This window comes from Panthera tigris, chromosome B4, assembly GCF_018350195.1.
Source record: "Panthera tigris isolate Pti1 chromosome B4, P.tigris_Pti1_mat1.1, whole genome shotgun sequence".
NCBI classification, from domain to species: domain Eukaryota; kingdom Metazoa; phylum Chordata; class Mammalia; order Carnivora; family Felidae; genus Panthera; species Panthera tigris.
In genome coordinates this window covers 15280580-15295768 of record NC_056666.1, presented here as the reverse complement: position 1 = coordinate 15295768, position 15189 = coordinate 15280580, and the positions used below count along the sequence as shown (strand labels likewise).

The 15189-nt window shown below is 45.2% G+C and overlaps 1 protein-coding gene across 3 annotated transcripts in view; it reads left to right on the top strand.

The window, feature by feature from the left end:
- The window catches only part of RSU1 (Ras suppressor protein 1), a 200959-nt gene that overhangs the window by 175121 nt on the left and 10649 nt on the right, over positions 1 to 15189 (top strand). The window contains exon 9 of one of the 3 annotated variants that reach the window (XM_042991149.1): positions 2937 to 4226. The exons of the other annotated variants lie outside the window; for them this stretch is intronic. Within the exon in view, the coding sequence (XP_042847083.1) occupies position 2937 (1 nt within the window). The 3' untranslated portion in view covers positions 2938 to 4226. Of the gene's footprint in view, positions 1 to 2936; positions 4227 to 15189 lie in introns of those variants that run through there. 3 annotated transcript variants of the gene reach the window in all.

The following is a 15189-nucleotide window of genomic DNA, read 5'->3' as shown; positions in this document are numbered from 1 at the left end:
TAGCAAAATATGGCCTCATCTCGATTTGCACAAAAGCTGCATGGCTGGAATATCCAGTCTACATCGATGCTGGACAGAAAATACTTTGTGTTCCTCCATAAAACAAATTGAGGTTCTAGGATTTCCATCTACACGAATGTCCCACGGACGTTGAGGACTCCTGGGGCCCGGGAGACCGCTCTCAACATACCAGGTCTGGCTTTATCAGAAGACATCATCTCCCCAGCCTTCATCCAGTAAATGCCACTATAGCTTTCCAGGCATGAGGACAACCACAAACGCCCCCACCAATTTCTAGAAAAGGTCTTCAGGGGGTTATGGTCACCCCATGAGGCAAGGATACCCTGGTTTCATCTTTGTCTTTCACGAGTAGCAACTGAAGCCTCTGTCATTTTCCCAAAGGCACATAGGCAGGAAATAATGAAGTTGGGTTCCAGACTGTCCTTGACGCTAGAATCCCTGCTTTTAACCTGCGTTAAAACACATGTAGGCTTTGCGGGTCATTTCTCAGAATTGTGATGTGAGATTCATTGAAACCCCCCCCCACACACACACACACCCCCACCCTCACCCCTAGCTGTGGCTATCTCCTCTGGCCAGGTGCTTTGCATGCATGACCTAATGTTCACGACAAACCTGCAATGCCATTGTGTTGATTGCCTTTTCACAAATTGGGACGCTTGAGTGTGAGCCTCTTCCCCAAGGTCACTCAGCCGGTGAGAAACAGAACTGGGCTTCGAGTTCATTTTAACTGCCGACAGCAGCTCCCACACCTCGTTAGAGCTGGGCCGTTAGAAGGAGGGAGCGTGCATAACCTGTTGATAACCACTCGCCCACCTTTTCTTGATGTCCTTTTACTTTCTCATTTCCTCCTCAGTAAGGTGACCAAATAGTTGATTGGCCGAAAGAGGACACTTTTGAGAATGAAAGCGGATGCTCTTCTTAGCAGGACACGGATGTGGGTCACTCAGCGATGGCCAGCTTAGAGGCTTGAGGAAGGGAACACTCACCAGTTGGTGACTGACGATCACACACAGAGCTAGAAAATGCCGTGTGCTTCCTGGTCAGAACACGCTGGGGACTTGGCTCCCACAGGAACTCTGCTTTGCTACCCACAGTGACTGTGTGACCATCTTGAAAGGGATAGGACCTTTTTGTCTTTTGAGATCTTTCCCCGGTTTGCAAAGTTGACATTCCTGCCTTCCCAAGGGCACAGGTGGTTTGGACAGGCAAGCCTTGAATCAGTGCCCCTCAGAGCATCACAAAAATAGGTGGGGGGCGGGCCTGGGGACCCCACACCAGACCCCCAGGGCACAGAAGCTCTTTGTAGGTGGTGACTGGGGCAGAGAGCTGCTTCCTGCACGACAAGAGAAGGCTTCCTTCTGCTTCCATGTAAAGCTTGTGCTAAAGGAGTGCAGTGACTAATTCTGCCTGAATTTCCCCCAAGCTTCTGCACTTGTCTTTGTTTATTATATTAATAAATACTATGCAGCTAATGTTCCCATCTGGCAGGCCAGAGAAAAGAGCATAAAAATGAAGTCGTGGTACAGCTCTTAAATACTAATGAAGGTGAGATGTACTTGGCATGGTAGGAAGGTGGGTCTTTATTTTGGAGTTCTTAATTAAGAACTGCCAAGTGACTAATATTAATTAGGAAGCCAGCTGTATCCTTCAGCTTTATGGTGTATTTCTTCTTAGGAACCTAGGAAGGGAGTGAGTCGGAGCTTCTTTTAATCCATCAGCACACGAGCAATTTTGTATTAAGTATAGTTGGTGTGTACGAGACCAGGCTGTGTGGACAGAGATTTATAGGATACTGTCTTGGCCTTCAGGGTCTCCACCGAATTGAGGAGTGCAGTACCGGGACAGGGAAGGGAAAGGCGGCAGAACAGGAGCATGGCAGTGTGGTGGGAGACAGCTTTCTCTACGCGGTGTCCTCCCTGTGCTGGGGTCCCAGTAGTGCACCAGTATAAAGGGCTGGGAGAGCATCACGTCCCCAGTTACAGTGGCATGGACAAAAAGGTTTGAGGACCAGCTGGCAGACCACAGTTGTAGGCAGAAGGAGTTGGGATGACTACAGCTGAGCTCCGAAGAGGAGTGGGAGACTTCCAAGGGGTGAGGAGCCCTGGGCAGCCCCAGGGGAGGAAGGGAGCAGGGCCGGTTGAACCTGAAAGGGAAGTCACGGGCGGCACGCTGGCACGTTTGCTCCTGCTCCTCCGTGCCCAGTCTGTCCACCGGCTGTTTTAAGAGTGACCCTGCTGGGGTGCCTGAGTGGCTCAGTTGGTTGAGCATCCAGCTTTGGCTTAGGTCACGATCTCATGGTTCGTGGGTTCGAGCCCCATGTCAGACTGTGTGCCGACAGCTCAGAGCCTGGAGCCTGCTGCGGATTCTGTGGCTCCCTCTCTCTCTGCCCTTCCCCCGCTCACGCTCTGCGTATGTCTCTGTCTCTCAAAAATAAACAAACATGACAAAAATTAAAAAAAAAAAAGAGTGACCCTGTTGGCGCTGCTCGTACCTGCGCTTGGGCTCAGGCGTGGTCTCCTGTAGGTTCCTGGGTCCCTGAGCTGGAGGGCAGGGGTGGTGGTTGGAGCACAAACTCAGTGCGCTGTGTATTCGCGAAGGGACCACTCAGCTCCTTAATAAACTAGCGCCCAGAACAAGGGGCTTAATAGGAAGCCCTTCAGAACGTCCGTCTGTGTTTCTGTGTTCCAAGTCTCTTTTGACACTGATGTGGTAATATCCATCAAGTTCTAGTTCCTTGAATCACTAGCGATTGAAGGGTTATATGAAGATTAAGTTGTAATAGGCTTTTATTTATTTATTTTTTTTTTTACTTTGCCCGACAGAGTGTTAATTTTCTGCGGTAGTTTGTTTGCGTGTTTGTTCTTCAAGCTCAAATTGGCCAATTTTCAATTCTCTCTTAATTTCATCCCTAGAAACTCAGGTTGCAGCGTTGAATCTGTAAACCGACAACTCCGTGAAAGCACCCGACCCAGCGCCGTGGCGGGCGCAGCGGTCCCACAAGTCTCCACCCTGCTTCACGGACTTTCTTGGGTAGCGCTTCCCTCACACCATCCAAGGAGAGCTCTCAGTCAAGAGTCCTGAACTTTGAGCCTTAGACGTGCCCATTTTTGTCTATAGATTCAGACTCCTCTCAGGGGGCCGAGCGTGCCCCCTCTCTGTCCTCACACTGCCACAGAACTCATACCTTGTACATCTCTTCGCATTAGTGACTTCCATCCCGGTTGTACCCGCGTGTGTGTGGGCATGAACCCTGCCCAACCTTGCTTTATAAACGGCCTTTTCCACTAAATCCAGATATCCAGAACAGTCCTTGGCCCAACTAAGAAACTCTTGGAGCATTTTCCAGAATCCTACCCTCTGCTTTTGATACAGTCCCGAACGGTTCCTGTCTTTGGCATGCCGCGCTGATGGCCTGGTTCTGACATCTCTGAGCGTCACTAAAAGCACAGTTCCCTTCAGAGAAAAAGAAACCTTGGAAACAGTAGGGCTGTGCTGTTTCCTGCTCTTTCCATTATGTAACTTGGAGAAATTTACTAACCTCATGTCATTGTCAGCCTCGAATCTGTTAAAGAGTATCTGTACACAAAATAAAATGTGTACAGAAACCGTGTTGTCTAAGGGAGTGACTTTCACCATAGCCGGGTAGCACCTCTGTTGTTACAGGTTTAATATTTTTCCTTAAATCCGTTCTCATTCTTAAATTTATTTTTAAATGAAACGGTTTAGCCGTACTCTAGATGATAAGTTGGCATCACTTACAATTAATAAACATACATAGTAATTAAGGCTAGAATCTCCATACATAATCATCTCACAGAACACCCTTGGGAGACATTGCTTGGGGGGAGATGTTCCGTCCTCGGGGGCTGAGTGGGGTTCGGGAAACAGACCCACGTCTTCCGGGCTTTAATATTCAGTAAGGGCCTCTGGTTTCATTTGACTTGTAAGTTTTGTTTACACCAGGATTTTTCAACCTCAACTATTGACTTTGGGGCTGGATAATTTTTTGTTCTTGGAGACTGTTCTGTGCATTATAGGATGTTGGGCAGCATCCCTGGCCAGCCACACACACCACACCCCCACTAGATGGGAGATGCCAGCCACACACCCCCCGGGTGCAACAACCAAACATGTTTCTACACTGCCAAAAAGAGCCCTGGTGGAGGGCAAAATTGAGCCTGGTTGAGTAGCACTGTGTTATATATGAGTCATGTTGTTGTTGTCTTAAATTGTCGGTTTGCTAGGTATGTATATTTAAAATATACTGTACTTTTTTGGGGCGCCTGGGTGGCTCAGTCGGTTGAGCATCCAACTTCAGCCCAGGTCATGATCTCACAGTTTGTGGGTTCGAGCCCCGTACCGGGCTCTGTGCTGACAGCTCAGAGCCTGGAGCCTGCTTCAGATTCTGTGTCTCCCTCTCTCTCTGCCCCTCCCTAGCTCGCTCTCGTGCTCTCTCTCTCTCTCTCGCTCTCTCTATATATATACGTATATGTGTATATATCAAAAATAAATTTTAAAAAATAAAATATAAAATATACTGTACTTTTTGTGACCACATTTTAGTTTTTTTGTGACTGTGCCCATAATTTCCCTACCCCCAAAATGGAAGTGGCCCTGGCCTCTCCTGATACCTGCTCAGGAAGCACCTGGTCCCTTCCCTGTAAGAGCAGGTTGGATCTCCCTGACCCCCCTCGTGTGTTTCTGACCTAGATGCAGACGGGCTCATTGTGAGAAATGATTTCATTTGTTACCACCAGTAGTAAACACCAGTGGAGGCCTGTGTCTTTGCGAGATACTTACTGTTTTAAATGTATTCTCTTGAATGATGCTGGTTAATATCATTTATTCCTATTTTTTGTTTTGTTTTGTTTTGTTTTGTTTGTTTGTTTTCACTGAGAAAATTGAAGCTTGGCTGGGTTACATGATTTGCCCAAAGCCACACTACTAAAGATGCAATTCTGTTAAGAACAATATTGGAAGCAGTCTGTCCCCAAAACAAAGAAATGTTTGCTTCAGTTATGACATACAGTATGGATTCACGGGTGGCCTGCCAATAATTGTGTTTATGATGTGGCAAATACTAATGCAGTAACATCTATTTAAGATTATTCGATCTAAGGGCACCTGTCTGCCTCAGCCGGCAGAGCACGTGCCTCCTTATCTTAGGGTTATGAGTTCGAGTCCCATGTGGTGTGTAGAAATTATCCAAAAAATATTCAAAAAAAATTAGAAACCTAACTATAATATAAGCCATGATGATTACTATTAAAACATATATACTCTGGAAGAAAACTTAAAAAATATTCACAAAAAAAATGCTAGTAGAATTTATGTTTAAGTGAGAGACTTCTGGCTGTTTTCTTTTCAACCTGTTCTGAATTCCTTTTTTTTTTTTAATGTTTATTTTTGAGAGAGAGAGAGAAAGAAAGCATGAGTCTGGGAGGGGCAGAGAGAGAGGAAGACACAGAATCCAAAGCAGGCTCCAGGCTCTGAGCTGTCAGCACGGAGCCCTATGCGCGGCCCGAACCCATGAACCATGAGATCATGACCTGAGCCAAAGTCAGACGCTTAACCGACTGAGCCACCCAGGCACCCAACCCTGTTCTGATTTTCTAAATGGGTTGTAATATATTCTATTTGTTTTAAAAGTGAAATTTGTAAGTTAAAAATGAAGGAAGATACAGTTTAGATTCCTGTCACAGTTACTTTTTCTCTACAATTCCAGCCAAGAAACGTCCATATTCTGCACATTACAGATAAATGTACGTGTGTCCTGGGGTCTGGGGTCAGCAGTCTTTCACAGCTGATTTGCTGTCCCTTGGGGCAGACAGCTGAAGGAAGCTACTTTTTTGTTGAAGGAAGCATGCAGGCTCCTTCCTTGGGGTACACAGCCAAAATACGTCCTGATGGGAAGCAGGCGGTGGGGCCACTCCCTCTGTTGTGACTGGTTTTTAATATGAATGCCTCTGGGATGAGATTCGGCCTTACCTGTAAAAAGAAAGGGTGAGGAACTTGCCGCATGCCTAGATCAGTTCACTTTTTGTGACAGCGGCCATTCATGTTGCTGTCACAGAAGGGTAATTCATTATGGACCATGTCACCATCAACTTTTTCACTAGTGAAGACTTGTAACTGGACCAAATTGACGAGACTGGAGTAGAAACATGACTGGTACTGCTACATAAGCCACGGTGATAGTTGTTTGCCGGCAGAATGTATAGAACATTTTTTATTATTTTTTTCAAAAAAAAAATGTTTAACAGTTATTGGCTCGGAGCCACAGAGAGACAGAGCATGAGCAGGAGAAGGGCAGAGAAGGAGGGAGACGCAGAATTGGAAGCAGGCTCCAGGCTCTGAGCTGTCAGCACAGAGCCCGATGGGGGGCTGGAACCCACGAACCGCAAGATCATGACCTGAGCTGAAGTTGGACGCTTAACCGACCGAGCCACCCAGGCACCCCTAGAACATTTTTTAAATGACAGGACTGTTACCTCACGTATTTACTTAAGCATCCTTCCATCTATGCGTTCCCATTCACTTTTAATTTCTTAGTATTTGACAACAAATACATGTACTTTGGGCCATTTGGATAGTAGTTATTCCCTTAATGTTCAAGGGGAACCATATTAAGGTGCTGAGTACCTGACATTAGGTCCTCATAACTAACCCTATTAGGTGGCACAGAGAATGCCTCTTTCATGTACGAGTAAAATGAGCCTCAGACAGGTTCTGTTTGCCAATAGATTCCTTAATGATTCTTCTTGAACGTGGGGTAAATCTGTACCATTGTAAGCAAGCTTTCTTTTTAGCTTCTGCATATAGTTATACTTGTCAAATGCTAGCTGTTTCCTAATTTATATCTGCTAAAATTTTCTGATGCTTTTGCTTGTTTACTGTTTCCATGTGTTACACCTAATGTGAAATTGAGATTTTGGTTAATTAACTACTCAGCACGATTATTTCCCTTAAGTAGAGGGGAACTTCGTTTACCAATTTTGTCCTTCTTGTTCGTTATGTTAGAGTCCATATGGCTCACCTCACCTTTAAAGAAATTAGCCTCCTTACCCTTCTCTTGAACTCTTATTTTGTGGCCTTGATTCTATGCCCACCCTCCCCACAACCACAAAATTCCCAAGGAGTACCACCTGGCACAGGATTGTTGGATACTGGTTTCAGTACACGTTATCTTCATATGCGTGAATAGATAGCCTTCTGCATTCACCAGAAGCACTGTATCATGTCTGGGGGAAATTTTTTTAATGTTTCTAAAGAGCTGTAGACATTTTAATAAAAGCTTCTCCTCAGCTTTTGTCTGCTGTGTATCCGGAGAAAAGTACAGTAAAAGAGATATGGCATTACTGTAGCCTGCCTGTCTGAATCCATTTCACTTCATTGAGCTAGATTTCTCTGAAAAGGGAACATCCCCAGCCAAGTCTGCCCTAAAAAGATATCCAGGGTGGCAAACCCAGAACTTTGGTGTCTGCAGGTGCCATTTTTTTTATTCTTAATATTTTAAATTAAATTGCCTGGCGCCATGGCAAACACGATCAAACCTGATGGCCACAGGAAAAGTGGAGATGCCCAGTATTAGCTGGGGATGGACGGAAGCCTCAGACTCAGTAAGAGTGGTGAAACCTGCAAGTGTTCGTGGCCAGAGGTCCAGCCCACCTGGTCTCCAAGCCATTATGCTGGGGACCTCTGAGGTATGGCGATGACGTGGTCCCTCTGAGGACTCCCAGCCTACCCGTAAGCACGTCCAAGAGCACGAAGCACAGAGGCATATGGAAATTCCACTCTCGAGCTTAATATACACCATGCAAAATGAATTTTTCATACTGGGCTTTTAAGAAATGGAAAACCTCCAGCTTTCCCTCACTGGTGTGCCTTTTGGAGTTAGTGCCCTTTAAAGCAGCCGGAGGGGGGAATGACTGTAATGTAAGCAGAGTGGTGTTTGCAAGTGAGGGCTACATGAAAGGCGATGATGATTTGGGAAACATTATTCTGGGTGTGGAATTGAACAAAGAGTCATTACCGAAGGAAAAACTACCCAGAAACACTTTAATAGTCTCTCAGATTTGGGTCCAAAGAACCATACTGTGAATTGAGTGGAAGATAAATAGAGAGGAAAATAGCAAATTAAGGGGACAAATAACCAGGGAGGGGCGGGTGCCCGCTGGCATTGGCAAGGAGAACATATAACCAGCGTCTGATGCATTTCCTTGAGAATCCGTGTGTTTGCAAATTGCTTCGTTGCATCTTAGCAGAATGTAATCTGAGTAACGAAGAGCTGACTAGCGAACATAGTTGGATGAATTCCCTCAGTACTCCTGAAATATAACAGAGCAAGGAACAGTATAATGAAAAATAACAGAGAGAGTAGCTAGGGGCTTAACTTATGATCAGTGTTCATTACAACAAATGACACTTTCACTGCAGAGTTACCATAAAGATTATTGACTCTTACGTAATGTGGTTCCCATCTGAATAGATCTGAGAATAGCTTAGCCTGTGAATGGGAGAGCTGAAGCAAGAGGAGGACCACAATGTGCTCAGTGCCCTTATTCATTTTTTTTCACTTAGTCCTGGGAAGCCGCCCATTCAGGACCCCGGACAGAGCAAAAGCCCGTGAATCTTCTTGCAGGAAGATTCGCCATGATTCTCTTCTCTTTGACTAGCATGGCCCTGTGTAATATTCAGTGAAGACCAGGGTCAGAAAGTGACCAGGCTTGTTAGCCATTTTATATTGAAGGTCCTCACCTGATTTTCTCTGCCATTTGCCTTTTTCCTCAAGCACACATGTGACATTTTAAAAAACCATCTCTTTGGGACAAGACTGTGTTTTGCATGAAACTTGTAGCACACAACCCCGTTTTTCAGCTCTGGCTTTCAACCAAGCTTACAATGGGCAATCCCAATTCAGGGCACAGTGTGCGTAACAGCCTTGGTTTACTGAGCACCTGTGTGGTACCTGCTAAACACTCTGGTTTCATCCTCCTAGTGACCCTATGAGGTATGTACTATGAGTGTCATTCCCACTTCCCAGATGGCAGAGCATGTTCAGGGAGGTTAGGTAAGTTGGCCAAGGTTACCCAGCTGCCAGTTGTTATAGATGAACTTCAAAACCAGGACTAACATCTGCCAGATGTTTTAACTTCCTCACAGATGCTGAGCACAGAGAGAGCTACCCTTTCTCTTGCTTTCTCTCCCTCTCCTGCGTGCACTCCCTTGGACTCTCTTGGGCTCTTTGTCACTCACTTTCTCTATTTCTGGAAAAGCTGGCTGGATTTTGAAATCAGATACATCGGGACTTGGGCCCTTCCTTTTTCATTTGCTAGAAATCCTGAAAAACTGACCTAACCTCTCTTAAGAGTAGTTGTAATGAAAAAAATAGTTCATACTTAATGGGTGGCGAGACACGGTGATAAGCTTTTTGCATGATTGCTTCATTCATTCCTCACAATTGTAGGCAGTGTAGGTCTGATTAAAATTCCTATTTTATAGATTGAAGAACTGGGCTTAGAATAGTTCAAGCTACACAGCCACTAATTCTGTCTGGAACTTTTACATCTAGCTAGTATTACACTGTTCACTGTGGGCAGTTTCAAAGTGCCCCCCATAAGAGACGGTCACCATCAGTGTTAGCCAAAGACAATGATGACAGGCCCCAGTAATATGGGAGACACGAGCAGGGCAAGGGAACCCAAAGAGGCTAGTGGGTAAGGAGACTGTATTGTTGGGTGGAAAGAAGCCAAGTGGCGTTTGGGAACAAGTCAACAATTGTCAAAAGAACGACAAAGGAATGTCTGGGAGCTCCACAGTAGACAAGTCTTTGGCTCTCACCCTTCCTTTAGGTTTCAATTTCTTATTTCTGAGTTCCATAGAAAAAATATCCTGGTGAGGAATGGAGAATTTAAAACTACTGTCAGCCATGGGAGAGCCAGCACATTGAACATTTGTCCCCAGTCTCTTGTAAGCACAGCCATGACTCGGATGCCGTGCCTCATGGACATCTGCAGTGAACTTCTGTAGACCCACCCTCCAGACTCCCTGGCCCAGAGATCAGAGACGGACATGGAGACTGAGCCAGAGTCTAGACTTGGTATTTGCCACTTCACAAGAAGCAGCTGAGTGAGGAAGGAAGCCAGGTGGCTTGCTTGGGAAATGGCAAAACTCGTGAGTCCACATGACCTACACCTGCTTCTTTTTGAGCCCCTGCTAGGGAAGGCCTTGTGGAAAGTGCAGCATGGTCAGCTGTGAGCTCAGGACCTTTGGCTCCTAAAGCCGTTTTTATGTGTTGTTGCTTTTGGGAAAGAGAAGGCCCAACTATGCTTTTCTCCAGCCAAGTAGTGTTTACGGGCTTTAGGACTTACTTGTATTGGCCTGAAGACTTTTCCAGGCTCATACTCGGAACTGTTGTAAGCAATTAAAAACAGGGAAGAACCTACTAGCTAAGTGGGATTACTTTTTTAAAAAGTACTGTGTGTGTGTGTGTGTGTGTGTCCATCCTTCCTTTTGCTGAAGTGCAAAAACTAACCAAGCACCAAGAAAGAGTCCCATCAGCTTTCAGAATGCCTTTCATCTAGTACAAGAAAGGCTTGACCCCACCATATTCACATGGTCTCTCTCTGTTGTGCAGCATGTGACCACAAACAGCATGCAGCTCTTGAGCTCTTGAATTGTTAACCTGTCTGATTAGGATGTGCTTTGAAATCCTCACCAGGTTTCAAAGACACTTAGGGCAAAAAAAAAAAAAAAAAAAAAAATCATTAAACTTATATGATAGATTTGCTAAGTCTTTTGTCTGTAAATTAAGGATAAAATAGGTCATTAATCACATTTATATTGATTACATGTTGAAATGATCATATTTTAGATATATTGGGTTAAAAAGTATATCAAAGTTGATTTCATTTGTTTACTTTTTTTAATGTGGCTGCTAGAAAAGTGAAAGTTATCTGTATGGATTTTATATTTCGGACAGAGCTAGTCTATAGATATATGAAAGTATAGAGTACGTGTCTACAAATTAGAAGTACTAATATGTGTTTTAAAAATAAGATTTTAAAAATAACTTTCTGAAATATTGATGAGGGGAATCACTAGGTATTCAGTATAGTAAGTACTGACTAAAAGGGGCTTTTGCCATTCTGGAGGAAATATATTGGACAGAAATCTTTTTTTTTTTTTTTTTTTTGAGATAATGCACAAGTGGGGAGGGGCAGAGAGAGAGAGAATCCCAAGTAGGCTCCACACCGTTAGCTCAGAGCCCCACGCCGGGCTCGATCTTATGAACCATGAGATCATGACCTGAGCCTAATGCAGGAGTCAGATGCTTAACCAACTGAGCCACCCAGGTGTCCTAAGCAGACATCTTGAATAGCTATTGAATAGCAGGTATTCAGGGGTATTTTTCCCTGAGAACATAGGTCAGTTTGATTCAGTTGTTGCAGACAGTTTGTCAGTATTTGAAATAACTCCTGTGCCCCCCTTCCTTCGTCATTTTTTGCCCAAGTGTCATCCTGTTGGCCACATCATGGCCACAACCACTGGATATCCTGGAAAGCATAAGAAAAGAGCAGCCCTGGGCGGTATTCCACAGATACCCTGGTCCTCTGGCATCTCCACCTCCTGCTTTGACTTTCACCATCTGTATTTAGAATGCTCTCACACCTTCCAGGAGTGTTTTGTGGGTGAGATTCCTAGATGAAACACTTGAGGTTCTTGGATGAGGTCTGTTGTGACAAGCGTGAGCTCTCCCCTCCCCGCCCACGGCCACAGTTTTGCTCTGAGTCTACAAGGCCTGTCGAGGGCATCAAACAACTAAAACCTGAGCCCCAAGACAGAGTCCTCTCCTCCTCTTGATAGGTTCCTGGGGTCCCCACTCAGATTTATTGCTAGTGCATGGATGGATCCTTGATATAATTTTTAACATCAAGCACAAACCACAGACGTCTTCATTTTTAACCTTTTTGCCCTTGAAGACCATAAATTTCTTCGAGACTCTTAAAAATCTGATTTACAAAATCTAGGAGGAAATGGATGACACACACTAAGTCTGATGAATACATCAGGGCTAAAAGTATTTTTTAAATGTTCCATTCCTTTTGGGAGTAGGTTTTCTCCACAAAACTCAGAAACATGAAAGTGTAACCAAAGAAGGGTGGGACCTACAGGCTTGTCTCCTGTCGAGCTCCCATACGTGTCTTCTCCGTTATTCTTTTGACAGTTGTTGGCTTGTTCCCAAATACCACTTTGTCTCTCAGCCACCAAAACCTGGTCTCCTCCCCTCCTGCTAGTCTTTCCTTATTCATGGCCAGTGATTCAAACATTGGTATCAGGAATGGATGAAAAGTACAGTTCAACCTGATAGGCCATGTTGCAAGGGTGGGGTCTGCCGCTTTAGAGAGAGCTCAGCTTATCTGAGGCTTTCTGCTTCACCAGGGAAGCAGGCTGGGGCATTTGGGCAGCATTTACTGGTCTGTACCTGCCACTTCGTGAAATCCCTCCGGTGAGAGCCTCATGGATAAAGCGCTGTGTGCATAAGTCCACCTGTACGTAGATGGATGCTTTCTGGTTTTTATTTTTTCGTTTTCATCTTTTCATTTTTTATTTTAATGTCTTGGCTTTATCTGGGAGCAGAACATGAGTCACCTCACAGAAAATCCACGCACAGAAAGTAGGGGCAAGTAATACAGTGTGGTCTACAGACCGCAAGCATCATGCCTTAATCTGAGCAGAACATAAAAGGAACCTCAGAGATGTGAGCCCTGTAAGGTTTCATTTAACACAATTTTGCTTAAGGGTTAGACAAGTTAATAAAAGCAAAGTGCTTATGCAAGCTTCATGTGTAAAGTCGGCAAGTTCCATTCAGATGTCCAACGCTGAGGGGGTTGAAGCCGTGGCCTGGACAGTTCAAGTTGGACAGGGGTTGAGGTACCGTCAGGCTGTGTTCAGTCATTGCGTGAGGGGTGTGGCAGCATCCAGGCTGGACAGTTACTGCCCCTATTTAGGTCCAAACACCCCATCTTCCATCTGGGGAAACAGATTACCCAGATAACAAGATTAATTCCAAAGACTTGTGAATCTAGTTCAGAGTTCTTTGCCCTGCATCTGCAACCTATAGGCTTGTACTTAAATTTGAAGAGATGGCTAGCTTTCTGTGGGCTTGGCCATGAGTCCCCTGCCATGGCCAAATCACCAAGCCAGCTGGACAGAGAGAAACTGAGTCAGGAACAGTCTCAGGAACAGAGAGTCCAAATTGTTAAGGGCGGGGGGGGGGGGGTGGTGAATAATAACCTCTCAATCTGCTTTTACCGTTTTTCCTTGTCTGAAAGATGGAAAAAAGAAAAAGCAAAGCTTCTGTTTAGACACTAGTGTTCCTAGTCCTGTGCCATTAGTTCCTCATTTGTCGTATCACTTATATTTGGAGTCACCTGGCTTCTGTCATTCATGTGATACTGCTTAAAGCTTACGTGAGCTGCTAGATGGAAAATGCCACAGAAGCCTGTTAAAGAAATGCTAACGTACAGTAAGTGCTAGATGGGTGTTGCTATTGTGCTCACTCACTAGCTTAATCACGTGAGAGGTCGTGAACAACCCTGAGCCATCCGTGAAGGACCCACGTGTGGCCACAAAGACTCTTACCTTTCCATGACCAGAAAAATTTATTCCGATTTTTAATTTTTCCAAAGGAAACGCAGGGGGGACCCCACTGGTTTCATCATTTTCATTTCAGCTTAATTCTTTTTTAGAAAGTTACTATCTTCAGTGAGTTCTTACTAGTATCAGATAGGATTAGATTCCATAAAAGTCCACCGTGCTTTAAAGGAATTTTTGGCAGACCCTGGCCACAGGGCTATGGGAGAGAGTATCCACGAGAGGATGGCAGACCGGGGTCCCAAGAGGCCTCGCAGAATTGCGCGGTGATGCGCTTACTGAACTCGCAGCCGCACTGTCAGCCTTCCAGCCTCAGAAATGCTGCAGAAACCCAGGAAAACACATAGGAAACTGGTGTACAAGCCAAGATTCCTTAACAGAGGGTAGCTGCTTCCAAAGGCCAGAACACTTGCCTCGGTCTGCATAACACATATTCTTTCAGTAGTCAGCTCTCAGTGGGAAGCTGATGTGTACTCAGCCCGAGGAGCATGGAACGGAGGACATGGGGAAACGTACGCGTTGGCTAAGATGCTCTTTCAGTCCGCCATTAAGTACGTATTAGGTGACTAGTGGCCGGTGGGCCCTAGAGAAGCAAAATGATTAAGACAGTCCCTGTTTCAGAGGCACTAATAATCCAGTTGGGAGGAAGCCCACGTGGATACTTCGAGCATACCCTAGGAAGTGCCGTGATGTATGCTTTTATTCGCTCCGTCACCAAGTGTTCATTTCATGCCCGTGGCGTACCAGTCACGCGGGATACCAAACAAGACAGAAGGGTTCCTACTCTCCCACAGTTAACCTTCTGTTAAGGGAGGCTGGGAAGAACAAACAATCAGATAAATAAAAGAATTATATGGCGACTCTTGATATGAAGGAAAAGAATGGGATGGATATCGTGGGCAAAAGGACCTCCCCCAGGATTTCGCATTTGGAGAAAGGTGAGACCGATGGGACCGATGAGGTGAGACCAATGTGTCCTTCAGGACTCAGCGTCCCTTTGATTGCAAGAAACACAAAACTAAGAGGAGTGGCGATTATTTGGTCATTTTCTACTAAAAATAATCAGCGATAACGGTAAACTTCAGGCCCGGCGTGGTGCGAGGGCTCGATGTCGTCAGACCCACGTCTCTCCGTCTTCCAGTTCTGCTTTGTCTGGGCTGCTTTCTCTCCCAGGAATGCTCTCTTCACGAGATGTCAGCAGGTCTGACAGTAGCTCTGGGCTCCTAACTGAAATAAATAGAAAACAAAGGACTTTTCCCCATGGCAGTTTGAGGGAAAACCTTAAGTCTTTCTCCAGTTGGCTTAAATTAGCCATAGGCTCATGTATGAATAGTCACTGTCCCCCAGAAAAAGGGAAAGGTTTCAGACTGAGTCATGTTTTTATTTTTAAAGTTTATTCATTTATCTGGAGAGAGAGAGAAAGCATGAGCGGGAGAGGGTCTGAGAGAGAGGAGAGAGCGAGAATCCGTGAGCCCAACGCGAGGCTTGAACCCACAGACCACGAGATCA